The 16021-nt window shown below is 52.4% G+C and overlaps 2 protein-coding genes and 2 non-coding genes across 4 annotated transcripts in view; all 4 read left to right on the top strand.

Moving 5' to 3' along the window:
• Nucleotides 1-3784: 3784 nt before the first annotated feature.
• Nucleotides 3785-11039, top strand: ARL5C (ADP ribosylation factor like GTPase 5C). The gene is given in 5 exon segments (XM_027519153.1): nt 3785-6844; nt 7696-7779; nt 8328-8416; nt 8418-8477; nt 10438-11039. Coding segments are annotated over 5 exon segments (459 nt in total). The 5' UTR covers nt 3785-6667; the 3' UTR covers nt 10487-11039.
• A 1032-nt stretch (nt 11040-12071) lies between these two features.
• TRNAC-GCA lies at nt 12072-12143 on the top strand. Its single transcript has one exon. It is a non-coding gene; the product is annotated as a tRNA-Cys (tRNA).
• Nucleotides 12144-12805: 662 nt separating this feature from the next.
• On the top strand, nt 12806-12877 carry TRNAC-GCA. The gene has a single exon. It is a non-coding gene; the product is annotated as a tRNA-Cys (tRNA).
• Nucleotides 12878-14694: 1817 nt separating this feature from the next.
• The window catches only part of PLXDC1 (plexin domain containing 1), a 66455-nt gene continuing 65128 nt past the window's right edge, over nt 14695-16021 (top strand). Inside the window, exon 1 of the mRNA XM_027517815.1 lies at nt 14695-14914. Coding sequence (XP_027373616.1) covers nt 14839-14914 — 76 coding nt within the window. The 5' untranslated portion in view covers nt 14695-14838. The remainder of the gene's footprint in view (nt 14915-16021) is intronic.

Genomic DNA, 16021 nt, shown 5'->3' with positions numbered 1-16021 from the left:
CTCCCGGGCTCCTCAGGGAGGGAAGGGCTGAACTTCCCGCTTCCTCCACTGATGCCTCCAACCCCCACCCCAGTCACTGCTAACTAGCCTTGTGAGAGAGAAGGAGGTATTTTTTGGGGGGAGGGGTGGGTAGAGAATTGGGAACTCCCCCAGTCCCAGACTGAAAGAGAAAAGGCCAGGAAGAAAGTCTGCAGGTGAGAGTGACAGTTCCTGCCTTCGTCACCTGGAAGGATGTGGACTTGCCTGCCTCACACAGCACCCAGAAACCATTTCTCCACTCTCCTGGTTCTTGTTTTTGGGGTGGTAGACCCAGATAATCCTGTCCAGAGTGTGCATGTGTGTGTGTGTCTGTGTGTGTGTATAGAGGGCAACGGACATTCAGACCCTCCAGATGAGGGGTTAGCAAACCCAAGGAAAGAGGAACTGGACAGGCCCACAGGTTGAGTGACTGGCTCATGGTCAACAGGGAGTTGATGGCAAAGCCAGCACTGTTGGGACTGGAGCCCATTCTGCCTCCCATTGTGGTGCTCTTCCCCTTGCATTGCAGTGGAATCAATCTTTCTTTCCTGTGTTTAGTAATTGAGCAAACATTTATTGAGCATCTACTATGTACCAGGCACAAGTCTTAAGTGGGAGCAGCAGACAGTTCATAAGGGAGCTCTCTGATGTGGGAAGCAATGGGTCTTAGGGGAACCTGAAAGAGAAGTCCCTGCCTTAACCTGGGGAGATCAGGAAGGGCTTCCTAGAGGAGGTGAGGCTTGAGCAGAGTCTAGAAGGCTGGTTAGGAGTTGACCTGCAGAGAACCAGGGAAAGTATTCAAGGCAGAGGAAGCAAGTGACATGCATGACACATTCTTGACACTTCACTAGCAAAGGGTGCTCTCAAGGTGAAGGGAAGAGTGGGGTCACAGGAGCATAGATTTGAGGCAGCCTAGCTGGGAAACAGCTGCAGTGCTCCAGGTGAGAAATGAGGGTTTGAAGTGGAACAGGTAAGGAGGCGGTGGCTGCAAGAGACAAATAGTGTTTAGGATTGAGAGTTCTTGGAGAGCAATTGGAGGTGGCTGGTGAGAGAGATGTAAGAGTTGGACTGTGAAGAAGGCTGAGTGCCGAAGAATTGATGCTTTTGAACTGTGGTGTTGGAGAAAACTCTTGAGAGTCCCTTGGACTGCAAGGAGATCCAACCAGTCCATTCTGAAGGAGATCAGCCCTGGGATTTCTTTGGAAGGAATGATGCTAAAACTGAAACTCCAGTACTTTGGCCACCTCATGGGAAGAGTTGACTCATTGGAAAAGACAATGATGCTGGGAGGGATTGGGGGCAGGAGGAGAAGGGGACGACAGAGGATGAGATGGCTGGATGGCATCACTGACTCGATGGACGTGAGTCTGAGTGAACTCCGGGAGCTGGTGATGGACAGGGAGGCCTGGTGTGCTGTGATTCATGGGGTCGCAAAGTCGGACACGACTGAGCGACTGAACTGAACTGAACTGTGTGAGAGAGAGGGAGGCATGTGGATGACTGTGGGTGATGGTCTTCCCAGACATAGAGGAAGCAAATGAAAAAACCAGGTTAGAGGCAGACATTAGTTTTGGACAAAGTGGTCACAAGCCTAAGTGGGAGCCGCAGACAGCTCCTCCTGTGGGAGGACATCCAAAAGGGAAAGAGCAGAAAACAGGCTCCGTCTGGGCTCCACAGAGAACTCCATCTGCAGTGCACCCTGGTATTTTCAATCAAAGGCAGGGATCATTAGCTTCAGTTTACAGATAAAGCTCTGTGAGGTTAAGCAGTTTGACCATAGCTACACAGCCATCAAGCAAGGACTTGAACTGAGATCTTCAGATTTCAAGTTCTGTGCTGTCCATGACCTCCAAGTCTTGTGCTGATTCCCCTGGCCCAGGGTGCCCTGGTTTCTGCAAGGGGAGGGGTGCGGGGCAGGAAGAAGCAGGTGTCCGAGTATGTTTCTGTCTTCTCGCCGTGTGCCTTCTGCTTGAAATTGCATTCGCCCGGAACTTGCAGGCAGGGGCGTTTCTAGGTGGTTTGGAGATACTGAGCGATGAGGGGAGAGAGATTCTTGTCTCTTGGCAACCACCAACCCTCAACCATCACACAATAAGCATGTTGGTGGTTGTCAACACATGAGGATTTCAACGACCATGAAGTCGGTTCGGACTAGGCCCAGAGAGGCTGATGCTCCTACCGCAGCCACCTCAGGGACTCAGGAACTGAGATGCTGGGGACACCTCCTACCTCCCTCCTTGACCAGCTGCTTCTGTCTTTTCAGTAGTTTCTGCCCCAGAGTGAGCTGAGGTCAGAGAGGTTGAAGGTTTCCCTCATGCTAAAAAATGAGAGCTGAGTTGTGACCACCAGGACCTGGGAGCAGGCCAGAAGATGGGGTGGTTTCCAGCTCAGTAACCTCAAGAAAAAAATCTTAGCCCCAGTAATCACATCAGCAGACAAGTGTGCCTTGGCTCCCTTCTAAATCAGGCCTTCCCTCCACTGTCTCTTTTTTAGTTGTTTTTTGGGTGTGTATATTTGTCTCCCTAACTAGATGGCAAGCTCCATAAGACCCGGACAGGGCCTGTTTTGTCTGCTTGGCATGTTTCTAATTCCTGACTCACATTTGTCAAATAAATGAATGAGTGCCCCCTGAAGATCCTACTGCTGGGCCTCACAGCAGAGGCAGCTCATGTCTGTTTACTGAATGTGCTCCAGTGAGCAGAAACAGTCACTTTCAATTCTGCAATTGATGGTGGGGGCAGGGTGCACTAAGAGGTTCCTTCCCTCTTCCCACCCTCCAACCCCTCCAGGAAACAGATGGTAAAAATGCTTTAAATATTGCTGCTTCCCCTAGCACATTTCTGAGCCTCTACCCTACCCCACCCCAGCGCAGCCCAGCCCATTTTTAACTAGGGCTGAAATGGAATCAGCCTAGATGGGCTTTGGTAGTCAATTCTCCTTCCATCTAACTCTGGGCACCACTCTGGGTGGGATGAAAATTCTGTATTTAGTGAACTTTTCCCTCTTCTGTCCACAAGCTACCCAGCCTTCCTCAGTCCTCTTCAACTTCCATTCCTAATCCTTTTTTAATACTCCAAACACCATTTCTCAGGCTGTAACTTAGCTTATAGCCCTTCAGTCCAAAAGCAACACATCCCCACTGTGCACCAGGCTCTGGGCTGATGGGGAGTGGATGGTGGGGAATACACAGGTGAGAGAGACATGACCCCGCCCTCTAGGACTCACAGTTGATTGGAGAAAGCAGACAGGTCAGTTATCATCTCAGTGTAAAAAGGAAGCCCCATTTGACTGGAGAATCAGACCAGGGCTTGGGAAGAAGGTGGCTTATGTAGTGGGCACTTGAAGGGATTTAGGAACACACCTCTCTGAGAAGGTGAAAGGCGCTCAGATGGAGGAAACGCAGAAGCAAAATCATAGTTGGGCATGTGTAGACAAGAACCATGGATGCAGAGCATGGGGGATAACCCACAAAGGCGGGTGGGACATTGTTCTTGGGGGTTCTTCAATGTCAGGTGGGAAGATGGATCTGAATCCAGTGGGCAACAGGGAGCCATTGAAGGTTTATGAGCTGTGGAGTAACAGACTCTGAGCTGTGCTTGAGAAAGATTCATAGGGCTGTGAGGCAGATGCTCTAGGTAAAGGGGAGGCAGGAGGACCAGTTAAAATGTTGTTCTCTTTGGGGAGAGGATCACTGATGGGCTGTAGGTGGGCAGTGGCAGTGGGCTGGAAGAAGCTGAATCTCTTGTGTGGTGATGGGTCTCTCTTAACTGCCCCCTCCGTCTGATGTTGGTTTGCTTTCTTCACATCTCCTTTTGTCTTCTGGTTTCCCCCAGTTTATGCAAAGAAGGAAATTCACACACAACAACAAGCAGTTCCCCACTTCCTCTGTCTCCTCCAGCCTGGTTCTCTCTTGGCCCGGGCTCTCCTTCGCTGCGTCTCAGGATCCTGGACCCCTTTGTAGGGTCTTCTTGGCTGAAGGCTCTCTCTTTGCTCCATCCCTATCTTCAGATGCCCACTCTTGGGAATCAGAAAACTATGTCCAAGCAGGTGGTTTGCCAGCAAATCATGGGAGCAGCACTGCTTTACTCCTAGGAGTTGCCCATCACCAAGGAGCCTGCAGAAGTTGCCCATCACCAAGGAGCCTAGCTGGACATCAAGCCCTCCCTAAGGGAGCTCACCCGAAGGAGGCCTAAAGGCCCACACTGATGTCACAGCTGGAGACCTGTTGAGGGTTGGAACATTCTCCCAGCTCAGAGAGGATCCATGAGCCCTCTCTGCATCACACAGCTAGTAGGTACAGAAGGTGGATAGCTTAGGGTTTTGCTTGTTTTGAGTTCCCCAGACACGGCACTTGGAGAAGCGAGAGCTGGCATCTAGTGTGGGGCCCTGTGCTAGGTTTCCTGATTTGCAGGGGAGACTAGTCCACCCAGAGAACTCAGGGGTTTCCTCAGGGTGAGGGGGAAGATGTAAATTCTGGACCCCGTTTTCCTTGCACCTCCAGGGCTATGGTAGCTCATTGTCCCTGTAAGGTCCATGGCGCCCTCCTGGGGCCAGAGTCCCAGGGGATTCCCAGGCCCCTTAGGGGACAGACTCGCGGGGCTTCAGGGACCTCATAGGTAAAGTTTGTGACAGCCTTCCCCAGGGGTAGGGGCTCCAAGCATCTGGGCTCGACCTGGGCCCCCGAAGACCCCCCGAGTCCTAGCCCTGTCTGACTCGGGACGTGCCATGGGACAACTGATGGCCAAGTTGATGAGCATCTTCTGGGAACGGGGTAAGAGGCACATAAGTCATCCAAGTGACCACTTTGACCCAGCTCCCACCTGCTATCCGCCCCCTTTCCTCCCCCTCAACCTGTGGGGTGGTCTGGGAAGATGCGATGGGGCACGCTCAAATAATCCTGCGTGGGGGCTCCCTGCCTGCTCCGAAGTCTCCTCTGCCCCCTCCCGCCCACTCCTCGTCGGTCGCTCGCTTCGGTGCATCTTTGGGCGCCCCGCCCGGCGAGCCTCCTTCCTCGGGCTAAACGCGGTCGCCGGTTTCCTACGGTCGTGACTTCACGCTCAGCTCTTTCTTCAAACCCCTTCTCTTAACAAGAAGCCCTGGGTTCCCCGGACCTTTTGCACAATCATTTTTCTGGAAATGTGGAGAGGGGACAGTGGGGTTCAGCTCTCATTTCCGCTGTTCCGAGGTGGCTCAGGGGTCCCGTCCCGGTGGGAAAGAAATCTGTCCTGTTGGTTTCTTGTGTGGAGAGGGGGCTCGGGAGCAGAAGTAGTACCGTGAGCCGAGGTCCCCCAGCCTGCTGGGAACACATGTCTCCTTCCTTGGAGGCTGGTGGGGCACACAATCCCTTGGTCATCGGGTTTGGCCCTGACCCTGCCCTTCCCCCGGATGCTTCCAGAGCACAAGGTTATCATCGTGGGACTGGACAATGCAGGGAAGACCACCATTCTCTACCAGTTGTAAGAGACTCTCAGATTCTGAGGGGGCTGGGCCTTCCTACTAGACTGACAGGCATTTGGACCAATCACCGGAGCCCTTTCCTGGGTCTCTGGTAGCCGGGAGAACAGATAGGCGGAACGCTAGTGTGACCTTCCTGGTACAGGAGCCCCTCGGTTCAGTGGCTTCTCCATCAGGTATTCGAATCCTGCTCGGTATGAGCAACCCCACTGCTCCCCGCCATCTACCCGCGGTCCCTGCCAAAGCCGGTTGTGAGCGTAAAGCTGTCCAAACCTGACCGATGATCGCCTTCTTCGCTCCCCCTAGCGTCAGGTCTCCGCAAACTCCGGCATCCCAGCCTTGTGTCTTCATTTTTCCTCCCCCTTTCAGTCCCTTTTCAGACTGGAGAAGGAAATGGCAACCCACTCCAGTATTCTTGCCTGGAAAATCCCATGGACGGAGGAGCCTGGTAGCTACAGTCCATGGGGTCGCAAAGAGTCGGACACGACTGAACGACTTCACTCACTCACTTTCAGACCCAAAAGGGAGGGCCGGCTTTGGGTCTGGGTGGACTGTATAGATCCTGGTCTAGCAGAGCCTGGCACGTGTGCGTTTCCCGATATTCACTCTCTGGATGGCATCTCTCCTGTTTGGAACTTCCTGAGTATTTACTTAGGAAAATTCTCCCTGAAAAAGTATAATTTTTCCTGAAGAAAAGAGAAATTCAAACAACATGAGCATATATATATAGTAAAGTTCCCTCTCACCCCTAACTCCCAGTTTTATGTCCCAGGTTTTCCAGAGGTATTTCCTACATATAAAAACATGTGTTTGTTTGTTTGTTTTTCTAACTCACTTTAAACAAAGCCCCTCTCTGAAGGCCCTCACTTATGTCTGTCTCCTTTTTTCAATCCCTTGCTACTTGAACTGTGGTCCACACACTGGCAGCATTGACATCAGCTGAAAGTGTTAGAAATGCAAAATGTTGGGCCCCAGTCTAGACCCTCTGGATCAGAATCTGCCGTTTAGCAAGACTGAGCTGCATATTAAAGTTGGGGGAGACTGTTCTAATGAGTCTCCCCTCTCTGGGGTCCAAGTCAAGCAGGACTTGATCTCCCTCCTGTCTGCATTCCCTCATCCCCAGCAGAAGCTCTGTCAACCTGGGCTGAGATGCTCTGAGTTTGATTCAGCCTGACTTAACAGTGGACTGGGCTGAATGGTTGGTGCCCTCTCCTACCTCCCTAGCCTGACAAATGAGGTGGTCCATACACGTCCCACCATGGGTAGTAACGTGGAGGAGATTGTTCTGCAAAAGACCCACTTCCTCATGTGGGACATAGGAGGACAGGAGTCTCTGAGCTCCACCTGGAACACGTACTACTCCAACACTGAGGTAGGAAGCTGCCTGGGCTGGAGGAGCTGTGTGATATTAGCCAGTCACTTAACCTCTCTGAGCCTTGATTCCCCTATTGTGAGATGGAAACTGTAATAACGACCTCTCTGGGACTGCCCTAGCGGTCCAGTGTTTAAGACTCTGTGCTTCTATTGCAGGGGGTATGGGTTTGATCCCTGGTTGGGGAACTAAGAGCCCACATGCCGTGCAACTTGACCAAAGAATTTTTTTTTAAATGATCTCATGAGTTGTGAAAATTAAACGATTAAACAAGAGCTAATTCAGATGTGTTGAATACTTAATGCAGCACAATGCCTGTTAAAATTTTTGAATACTTCCTGGCAGCTTTGTCTGCTTGCTGGCAGCTTTCTGTTTGATGCATCGGATGGGGTAAACTCTTTGTCTCTGGGGGCCTTACTTTCTCACTCTGGCAGCAGCAGAATCCAGTGGTTTCATTCCTGGAGTGAGAGCTGATTTCAAGCTCCAGCGCTACCACTCTTAGGCTGTATGCTGAGGGCAAGATCGCCACATCACCTCACCGACCTTCAGTCTCCTAGTTTGTAAAAGGGGATAGTAACAGTTCCAGTTCCGCAAGGTTGTGGCGAGACCCAAGTGGAGTCACAACGCCCAGGACTTGGCATAACCTCTGGCACACAATCAGAAGTTGTGCTCTGTCCACCCTGGGTCTGGATAAAAAGGGAATTCAAATGGGACTAGGGCAGTGAGGTCTTGAGACTGGACAGTTTGTTTTCTGTGGGGCTCACATCAAGGCAGAGTAAAGTGGGAAGAGACACATTCATGGGATGAATGAATGTGTGTGTCATCACTCACAACTTCCCTCTGCTGGCCAGTTCATCATCCTTGTGATTGACAGCACAGACCGGGACTGGCTGCTGACCACTCGAGAGGAGCTGTATAAGATGCTGGCCCATGAGGTAAGCTCCCTGTAGTTGGGAGAGGACCCAGGGCACTAGCTACTAGCTGTGTGACCTCAGTCTAGTCACACAGCTTCTTGAGCATCATTACTGATGTCCCAGTCTCTGAGCACCTCTATCCTAGCAGCTTGGGCAGGGCAAGATTATTCCAGATGAAGGGCAATAAGGCCTTCAGCACAACTGATCACAGAATTCAGAGTTGCAAGTGCCAGTCCTGACCTCACTTGTCACTCACTGTGGTGGGACCCCACACGAGTTACTGCGCTTCTCTAATTCTCAATTTCCCCAAGTACAATGTAAGTGGGACAGGTCATCAATTCCCTCCTCCTGGGATCGTTGTAAGGACTCTGAGCTGGTTGCGGGCCCTCCATGGACTGTTGGTATCGTTTCATGTGGTTGTTACTGTTGGGCAGGGCCTCCATCCTTGCCCACCTGGGCATGGGGCTGTCTTGCTGGGAAAGCAGAAGAGCTTGAGAGGGCTCATGGGGCAGTGGGAAGGGAGGCTGGGTCCTGGCAGGCTGACTGGGGCTGGGTTCCTCTGTCCACAGGCTCTACGCGATGCGCCCATCCTCATCTTTGCCAATAAGCAGGACATGAAGGACTCCATGACCATCGTGGAGATCTCCAGTTCCTCACCCTAGTGCCATCAAAGACCACCCGTGGCACATACAGGGCTGCTGTGCCCTCACCGGGGAAGGGTTAGTGGCTGTCCTACCTGGACCTTCAGGGCCTGTCCCAACCAGCTGATCATCAGAAACTTCTCTCGTCTCTCTCCTGTCAGAATCTGACTCATAGCATCCCTTAGCATCTGGGTCAGGAGAGCTGAACACCTACCCACAGTTAAGATGCTGTGGGTAAGCAGTGAGCAAGACAGTGTCTCTGTTCTCCAGGGGCTTGTTCTACTGGGGAGAGAGGTGACGCGTCAGTCAAACACAAACATTTTCGGTACTGAGAAATGCTATGAAGAAAGTGAAATTTAATAACAAGGATGGGTTTGCTAGAGCTCTGGTGGTCAGGGGCCATGTCTACTAGGAGGTGACTTCAGAACTGAGACCTGAGTGAAGAGACAACCATGGGAAGACCTGGGGGGCAAGCCTTCCAGGCAGAAATCACTGACTCTGACCTTGAGTTTCCCTATCTGTAAAGAAAGCTGTTTCCTCCCAGTGTTTCTATAGAGAATAAATGATATCATTCAATTCACATTCACTGGGAACCTACAGCTGTTCCTCCATATCCATGGATTTCACATCCTCAGAGTTAACTAACTGTAGATTGGAAATATTCAGAAAAAAAAAAGCCAGAAAATTCCAGAAAGTGAAAATTGAATTTATCGTGTGCTAGCAATGATTTACACAGCATTTATATTATATTTACCACTTTTTACATATCATTTACAATATATTAGGTATTATAAGTAATCTAGAGTTGATTTAAAGTACTGATTTAAATCAGTGACTAGGTTATATGCAAATATATGTTACTTTATACAAGAGGCTTGAATGAGAATTTTGATGTCTGCAGGGGTCCTGGAACCCTGGAACTCCATGGATACAGAGAAACGACTGTACTTTGTGCCAGGTACTGTTCTAGGCACCTGAGAAAAAGTAGTGAACAAAACAGATAGAAATCCCTGCCCTCACGGAGCTTACTTTCCAGGAGGGGAGAAAGAGACACTGAACAATAAAAATAAGAAAAATGTACAGTAAGTTAAAAAGTGATGTGTGAAGGGGAAACATCAATAGGAAAGGGAAGTTGGATGTGTGTTAGGGAGAATGTTGCAATTTTAGATAATGTGTCCAGGGAGGGGCTGCTGAGAAGAGAGCTGCTAATTAAACATCTGAGAATGTGAAGGAGCTAGGTCATGGTCACACAGAAAGGTTCTTGAATCAGGCCTGGAGAATCCCCTGTCCTCTTCCCTCTCAAGTGGAGTCACAGTGGGTTTGGGGCTTGGATGCCCAGTTGAAGAAGGGGAGACTTTAGGCAGGCCAGCCCAAGGAACCACGTATTTCTGGCCGTGTCCTTCTAACTCCTGGGTCAGGAGGAGCCCCCTACCCCCGTCTCCAACCCATATTCAGTTCAATTCAATCAGCATTTCCTAGGTAACCCTCATGTGCCATGCACTGTGCCAAGTGATACAGACATGACCAAGACCCCATTCTTGCTTGGAGTTGCTCACAGTCTAATGAAAGAACTTGCTTATGGAGCCTCTTCGCAGGCCTTTGAAGCCACCCTGGCACTGACCTAATGATGGAGTGGGTGGAAAGGTGGCATTGGAGGCTTGCCCAAAGACATTGCTAAGGTGGGTCTCCAGGCCTCTTTGTCCAAGAAGCCCTCCCCAACTCCCAAACATCCAGAGGTCTCTGTACATCTCCTTTCTAAACGTTATCACAGTATGTAGTTATACAATTATTTTTTTGACCATTTGTTTAATATCTATCTCCTCTGCTAGACTGCAAGCCCTAGAGGGCATGTCTATTTTTTCACCAGTAACCCCTAGCATAATACCCATTGCACAGTTCATTTATGTTTGTTAACTGAATGCAAAACTGGATATAAATTTGGGCGTTCCAGCAGTCAGCTCTGGGCAGGGCTGGGGGTTGGGAAGGCCGTCAGCCTCATGGGATATGCTGATCTTTGCCCTGTTCTTCCCTCTCCCAGGCTGCCTGCCGGGCTGCAGTGGATGCAGTCTCAGGCCACTGCCAGTTGATGTCCCAGCCTGAGGCCAACCAGAAACTTGGAGGGTTTTGCATGGACTATGTGGGTAGAAAACCCAAGTGACTATTATTTTTCTATGACGCTGTAGTGACCAGGGGCATCTATGGATGGTGAGATTGCTACTGTCCACCCAACCCCCCCACTGAGGAGCTAGATGGAGCACCCTGAGTTGCTGCAGACAGGACAGCAGAAAAGCTGCCCTTCACTCCATGGAAGCAGGCATCCTTCTTAGAGACACCAGGGGAGCTGTTGGATGTGTTGGGGGATCAGGAAGTGGAGCCCCCTCCCTCAGCCCTCAACCTCTCTGTAGGAAAAATGGAGGGCCGAGTAAGAGACCCCTGGAATTGTTCTTTATTTCCTAGACCTCTACCCCAACCCTTTAACCCCCACTCCAGCTTTCCGGCCCCTTAGCCATCTTTGTCCCATACGCTTCAGTCAAAGGAGATGCTAGAAAGGTGAAGAGGCTGGCTCAGGGGTTGCTCAGTCGTGTCCAACTCTTTGCGACCCCATGGACTGTAGCCTACCAGGCTCCTCCCTCCATGGGATTCTCCAGGAAAGAGTACTGGAGCGGATTGCCATTTCCCTCTCCAGGGGATCTTCCCGACCTGGGTCTCCCTCATTCCAGGCAGAGGCTTTAACTTCTGAACCACCAGGGAAGGGGGGCAGAGCCAAAGCCTGAGAGGGGAGAGGGTGGAGGACTGGACGTTCCAGCCAGAGACGGGTCCTCACACTGCAGGGGGTTCCACTCCTTCCCCACCTTCCCATTCCCTCTGAGACGCTGGGTCTGACCACAGCTTTTGAGCTTTAAGCTACCCCTTCACTCCCAGTATCCTTCCAGTGTGAATCCCACTCCTCCCAATACCCCAGATTCCTACAGCATTTGTTTATCTTGTCTTTTTGTAGTGATTTTTTTCCCACACCGTAGTAGGAATTTTATGAAGGTATAATAAATGCCATTGAAAACTGCTCATCTTTTATTTCTGCCTGCTCCTTTGGCTGCACCTCAAAACTGATTCTCTGGCAGGGGAAATCCATCTATGAAGTGGAAAGGGGCTGCCTTAGGGTCTATATGGGGACTGGCTCTTCGGTCCTGGGCTCTATAGCCCTCTGCCAGGTGACTAACACCGGGTTTGCCAGCACTCAGAGCTCTGGGCTCTGCCTGGGCCTAGGGGAAGGAGGGGAGTAGGGGACTTTAGGGGTTGGAAAAGCCCAGGAGTACTATGAAAGTAGAGCTGGAAACAGGATGGAAACCAGGCTGCCTATCCTGTGCAGGGAGCAGTGCTATTACCCCCAGAAAACCTGGGGTGGTCCTGAGGTCAGTGGGTCTGTTCTCTTAGAAAGTCAGGAGATGCACAACGCTGTGAGAGTCTGGACACAGATATAGTGGGCTCAGGATTTCTTAACCCGGTGGCTTCCATAAAGAGTGATGAGGGGAAGAACTCAGGAAGTCTAAATATCTCCATTCAGATGCCGTCTGCCTTCCATTAGGTTAGCTACAAAGAACACAATAGGTGAAAATTAATTATTCCCTTATTCCGTAGAAATTCATCCTAACCGGCAAGCAGCACCAGTACCACGGGGGTATAGCTCAGTGGTAGAGCATTTGACTGCAGATCAAGAGGTCCCCGGTTCAAATCCGGGTGCCCCCTCTAAGGCCTAGGTTATTTTTTCCTTCCCCGGCTTCTTAGTCCTGCAGTGCTCCTACTGAAGTTCCCTTACAGGCTAAAGAGGAAGGGTCCTTCAACATTGCGGAGCTCTTTTGCCGGCGATCAGAGTGGAGCCCCAGGTCCTGCCAAACCACGCCCTCAGCCTCTTGGGGGCTGTACAAAGGCAGGCTCTCCTGATGGTAGGGTGGAGGCGTGAGCGCCCGCACGCAGGTCTACGTATACCGGGATCTCAGTCTGTTGGAAGACAGACTGAGTTTCTAGGGGCCGGGCTTGGGCTGGGACAGGAAGGACTGGAGGTGTTTGTGAGCGTGTAGGAGAGAGATGGGCGCCAAGGGAAACGCTAGGGGCGCTCTAGCAAGGCAGGAAAGGCGGACCCAGGCCCAAAGGAAGGTCCAGGAAGTGAGAAATCTAGGGGAAGTGAGGGACTTCCCCTCCCGCAGTCCCAAATTGCTTTTTCTTACATCATTATAATTCTTTAGTTCAGAGTTTCAGGAAACAAACTCTGCATTCAGATAAGTAGTCTCTCGAGATTTATAGTCTCTCTGTCTCTTGAAAATACTGGATTCCACTTCCGTCTGTACCCGGTCACAGCGCCTGCGCTGGAGTAGCACTAAGAAGTCATCCGCAGACGGATAACCAGCAGAGGGGGTATAGCTCAGTGGTAGAGCATTTGACTGCAGATCAAGAGGTCCCCGGTTCAAATCCGGGTGCCCCCTTGTGTACATTTTTAAGGATCCAAATTCGGATTCTCCCAGTCACCACTTTTCTTACAACTTTCTACTTCTACTATTTTATGTTGACATTTACTTCACCACTGCTATTTTGGACAAGATGAGGAACGGCGAGACAGCAAAACAGAAATTTAGAGCAGAGGTTCTCAAAATGTGTTACTGAGAACAGCACCACCAGCTGGGAACGTGTTAGAAATATGGATTCTCGGCCTCAGAACTATAGTACTTGGCGGGGGGTGGGGTGGGGGGGGGGTGGGGAGCTCCCAGAAATCTGTGTTTTCTAAGCCCTCCAGGTGATTCTGATGTACACTCAAGTTCTAGAAGCTTACATTAAAAAAAAATTGACATGTCATTTGCTTCTAATTATTTCCAAGTTGCTGTTTCAACCTGAGTCCTTTATTAAGAGACCTTTTAAAACAGACCGTGCGCGGGGCATCCCGGACAGGGGACTGTTCAAAAAGATCAGTGCTGGAGTTGAAATTCCGTCCTGGGTCCTCTCACCTTGACCTTTCGGAAGGTAGGGGCAAGGAGATGTGAACCCGCCTGGCTGGAGTCGGAGACAGCGCGCAGCGCGGAGGCAGGTCTGGAAAATCGAGGAAAACCGCAAAACACGCGCGTTGCGTCTCGTCACGTGGCCACTAGAGGGCAGCAAGAAGCCGCAGCTGGAAGCAGCAGCCTTTTTGCTTCTGAGAGTTGGCAAAACCGCAATTTAAATGAGACAAGAAGAACTTACAGACAGGCCTAGTCTTGTCCCATTGTAAGTGATTAGGGGATGTGGGGCTAAAGGAGGTCGGTTCTGGGACCCTGGGTCCTGAGGAAGAAGGAACTGGGATTCTGAAAGATTCGTCTTTAGGGCCCCAGCCTGTATATGTCAGGGTGTCGCCTTCACCCTCATTCTCCCTCCATCCAGCGCGGGATCTCCTTGCCTTCGCACGAAGTAGGTCGAGGAGGGAAGAGGCACCTCCGGGTTCTGACCTGATTCCCTGCCATCTATTAAATCTCCTAAATTGAGGGTATTTTTATTCTGTTCTGGTAGGGTAAAAAAAAAAGTGATCTATTCCCAGAGCCTGCTTATAAGGTGGTGGCAGTTGGGGTGAGACGTTTCCTTGCTCTCCTCTGAAGATTGACTGGGTCGGGCCCTGTGGAGGTCTGGGGTCCCCAAAGAGGAGGGTGACCTCAGTTACTTTCTGGTGATGGGAAGAAGTCCAGGTTATTTCAAAGTAGGGATGATCCAGGTCCCCTCCATCCCCATGTCTGCGGGGTGGGATAAAGTGGAGAGAAGCCATAAGAGGGCGTGGAATCCAGGCCTCTGCTGCAAGGGGAGACTCCTGGGGTGGGGGTGGGCATCAGATCCCTACACAACTCCGTGGAATCGCCCAGAAAGTCGGGAAGCCTGGTGGAAATGGGCCGGGGGTGGATGGTAGGAGCCCAGGGTCTGAGGAAGGGGCGCCCGCTGTCCCTTCCTGGGATCTGGCCCTTCGAGCCTTCTCTCCACCGCTTTCCCCCAGGGAGTGGAGGAGGGGAAGGCAGGCAGGAGCTAAGGTGCGGTGTAGGGGTAGCTGATGCTCCTCGGGGGTTCTCCCAGCCCGAGGGTTACCCGCCCTGTCCCCCTCCTCCTCCCGCTACCCCCTCCTCCCGCCTGGGAAGCGGCCGCGGTAGCTCTCGGGGAGCGCTCGGGCAGGGCTGGGAGGGCTGGGGAAGACTCGGGGAGAGCTCCGGAGGCGCCGCGCCCCCCCCCCCCCCCGCCCCGCCCCCTCCCCGGTCCCCGCTCCGGGAGGCCGCTCGGCTCGCTCGCCGCCCGCTGGCGCTCCGCCGCTCTCACTGCTTGCCTGCCCCGCGCTCCGCTGCCGCTCGCCGCCCACCCCTCCGCCGGCCAACCCGGGGGACCACGCCGCCCGAGCCGGGCCGGGACAGCTGCGGGCCGGGGGCGGGTCCTGGCCTCCACCATGCGGGCCGAGCTCTGGCTCCTCGTGCTGGTGCTCAGGGAGGCTGCCCGGGCTCTGAGCCCCCAGCCCGGAGCAGGTAGGACTGGCCAGAGTTGATGGGGGTGGGTCAGGGTCGTGGGTCGAGGGGGCAGGTGGGCGGGCGTGGGCATGGACAGGTACCGGCAGGCTGACGATGTCAGAGGCGTCGGGGGTCGTGTCCGCGGGAGGCCAGGAGCGCTGTGGACGGTGGCAGGTGAACAGGGACCCCTACTTTCCTAAACACACAGGGTGTGTAAGTGAGGGTGGAAGGATCAGACACCGATGCCCGCATTTCTCCTTCCCTCCTGGAAGGACACTGGAGGGACCCCAGTAGGGGGAATCCATAAGGCATTGGGCTCTGGCCCCAAAGGGGACGGTGGGAGAGTCACAGGGACCCCTGGCCACACTGGGTGAGGCTGAATTCTGATGAGATGCGAAGTCTGGGATGTCTTGCTTCAGTTTTGTTTCCTTTTTCTCTCCGCTGCCCCCACTCCCAAGCTGACCCAGTCTGGGGACTGAGTGGCAGTAGCCAGGAGGATGGAGGAGACCCACCATCTCTGCTCCAGCAAGGGCAATGGGGAGCCTGACGCCCTCTGCTCTCTGTTTGGTACTTGAAGAGCAGCGCGGGGCCCAGAAAGAAGCAACTTGCTGCTTCCCCACCCCCAGCCTCTAGGGTCCTGCAGTCACTCTTGCTGTACTCCCCTGGTGGCCCTTGGCCTTTAGCTGTTCTGGCTCTAGATTAGGAGGGTGGGGTGTCCTACCTTCCCCACAGCAGTTCTCTGCAATCATTCTCCCACCTGGAAGTCCTTTCGGAGATCTACCTTGAGTCTCTCCTGTTATAAAGGAGAACCATTTTTCAGCAAGTAATTTTGCATTCTCCTCTTTCTTCCTTATGTATGCAGGCATTCTCTGGGGTTGGGGAGGTGGGTAATTGCAGTCAAGCCTCTTGACAGAGAGAATTGGGAAGATAGAGTTCCGTGATGTCCCCCAGGGTGGGATGGAGCAGGTGGAGGGTTTGTCCAGGGGGATGCGGTAGTTGGGCTGCTGTGTCTCAGGGGTCTGCGGGCATCAGGCACAGCATCAGTGATGGCATTCTTGACTTTAATGGTCCCTGAATATTGTTGAGACAGGCCTGGGTTTCTGTTGAGAAGGAGAGTGTGGGCAG

This window comes from Bos indicus x Bos taurus, chromosome 19 (genome assembly GCF_003369695.1).
Source record: "Bos indicus x Bos taurus breed Angus x Brahman F1 hybrid chromosome 19, Bos_hybrid_MaternalHap_v2.0, whole genome shotgun sequence".
Classification (NCBI taxonomy): Eukaryota; Metazoa; Chordata; class Mammalia; order Artiodactyla; family Bovidae; genus Bos; species Bos indicus x Bos taurus.
Note: the sequence above shows the minus strand (reverse complement) of the source record. Positions and strands in the feature narration are given on the sequence as shown.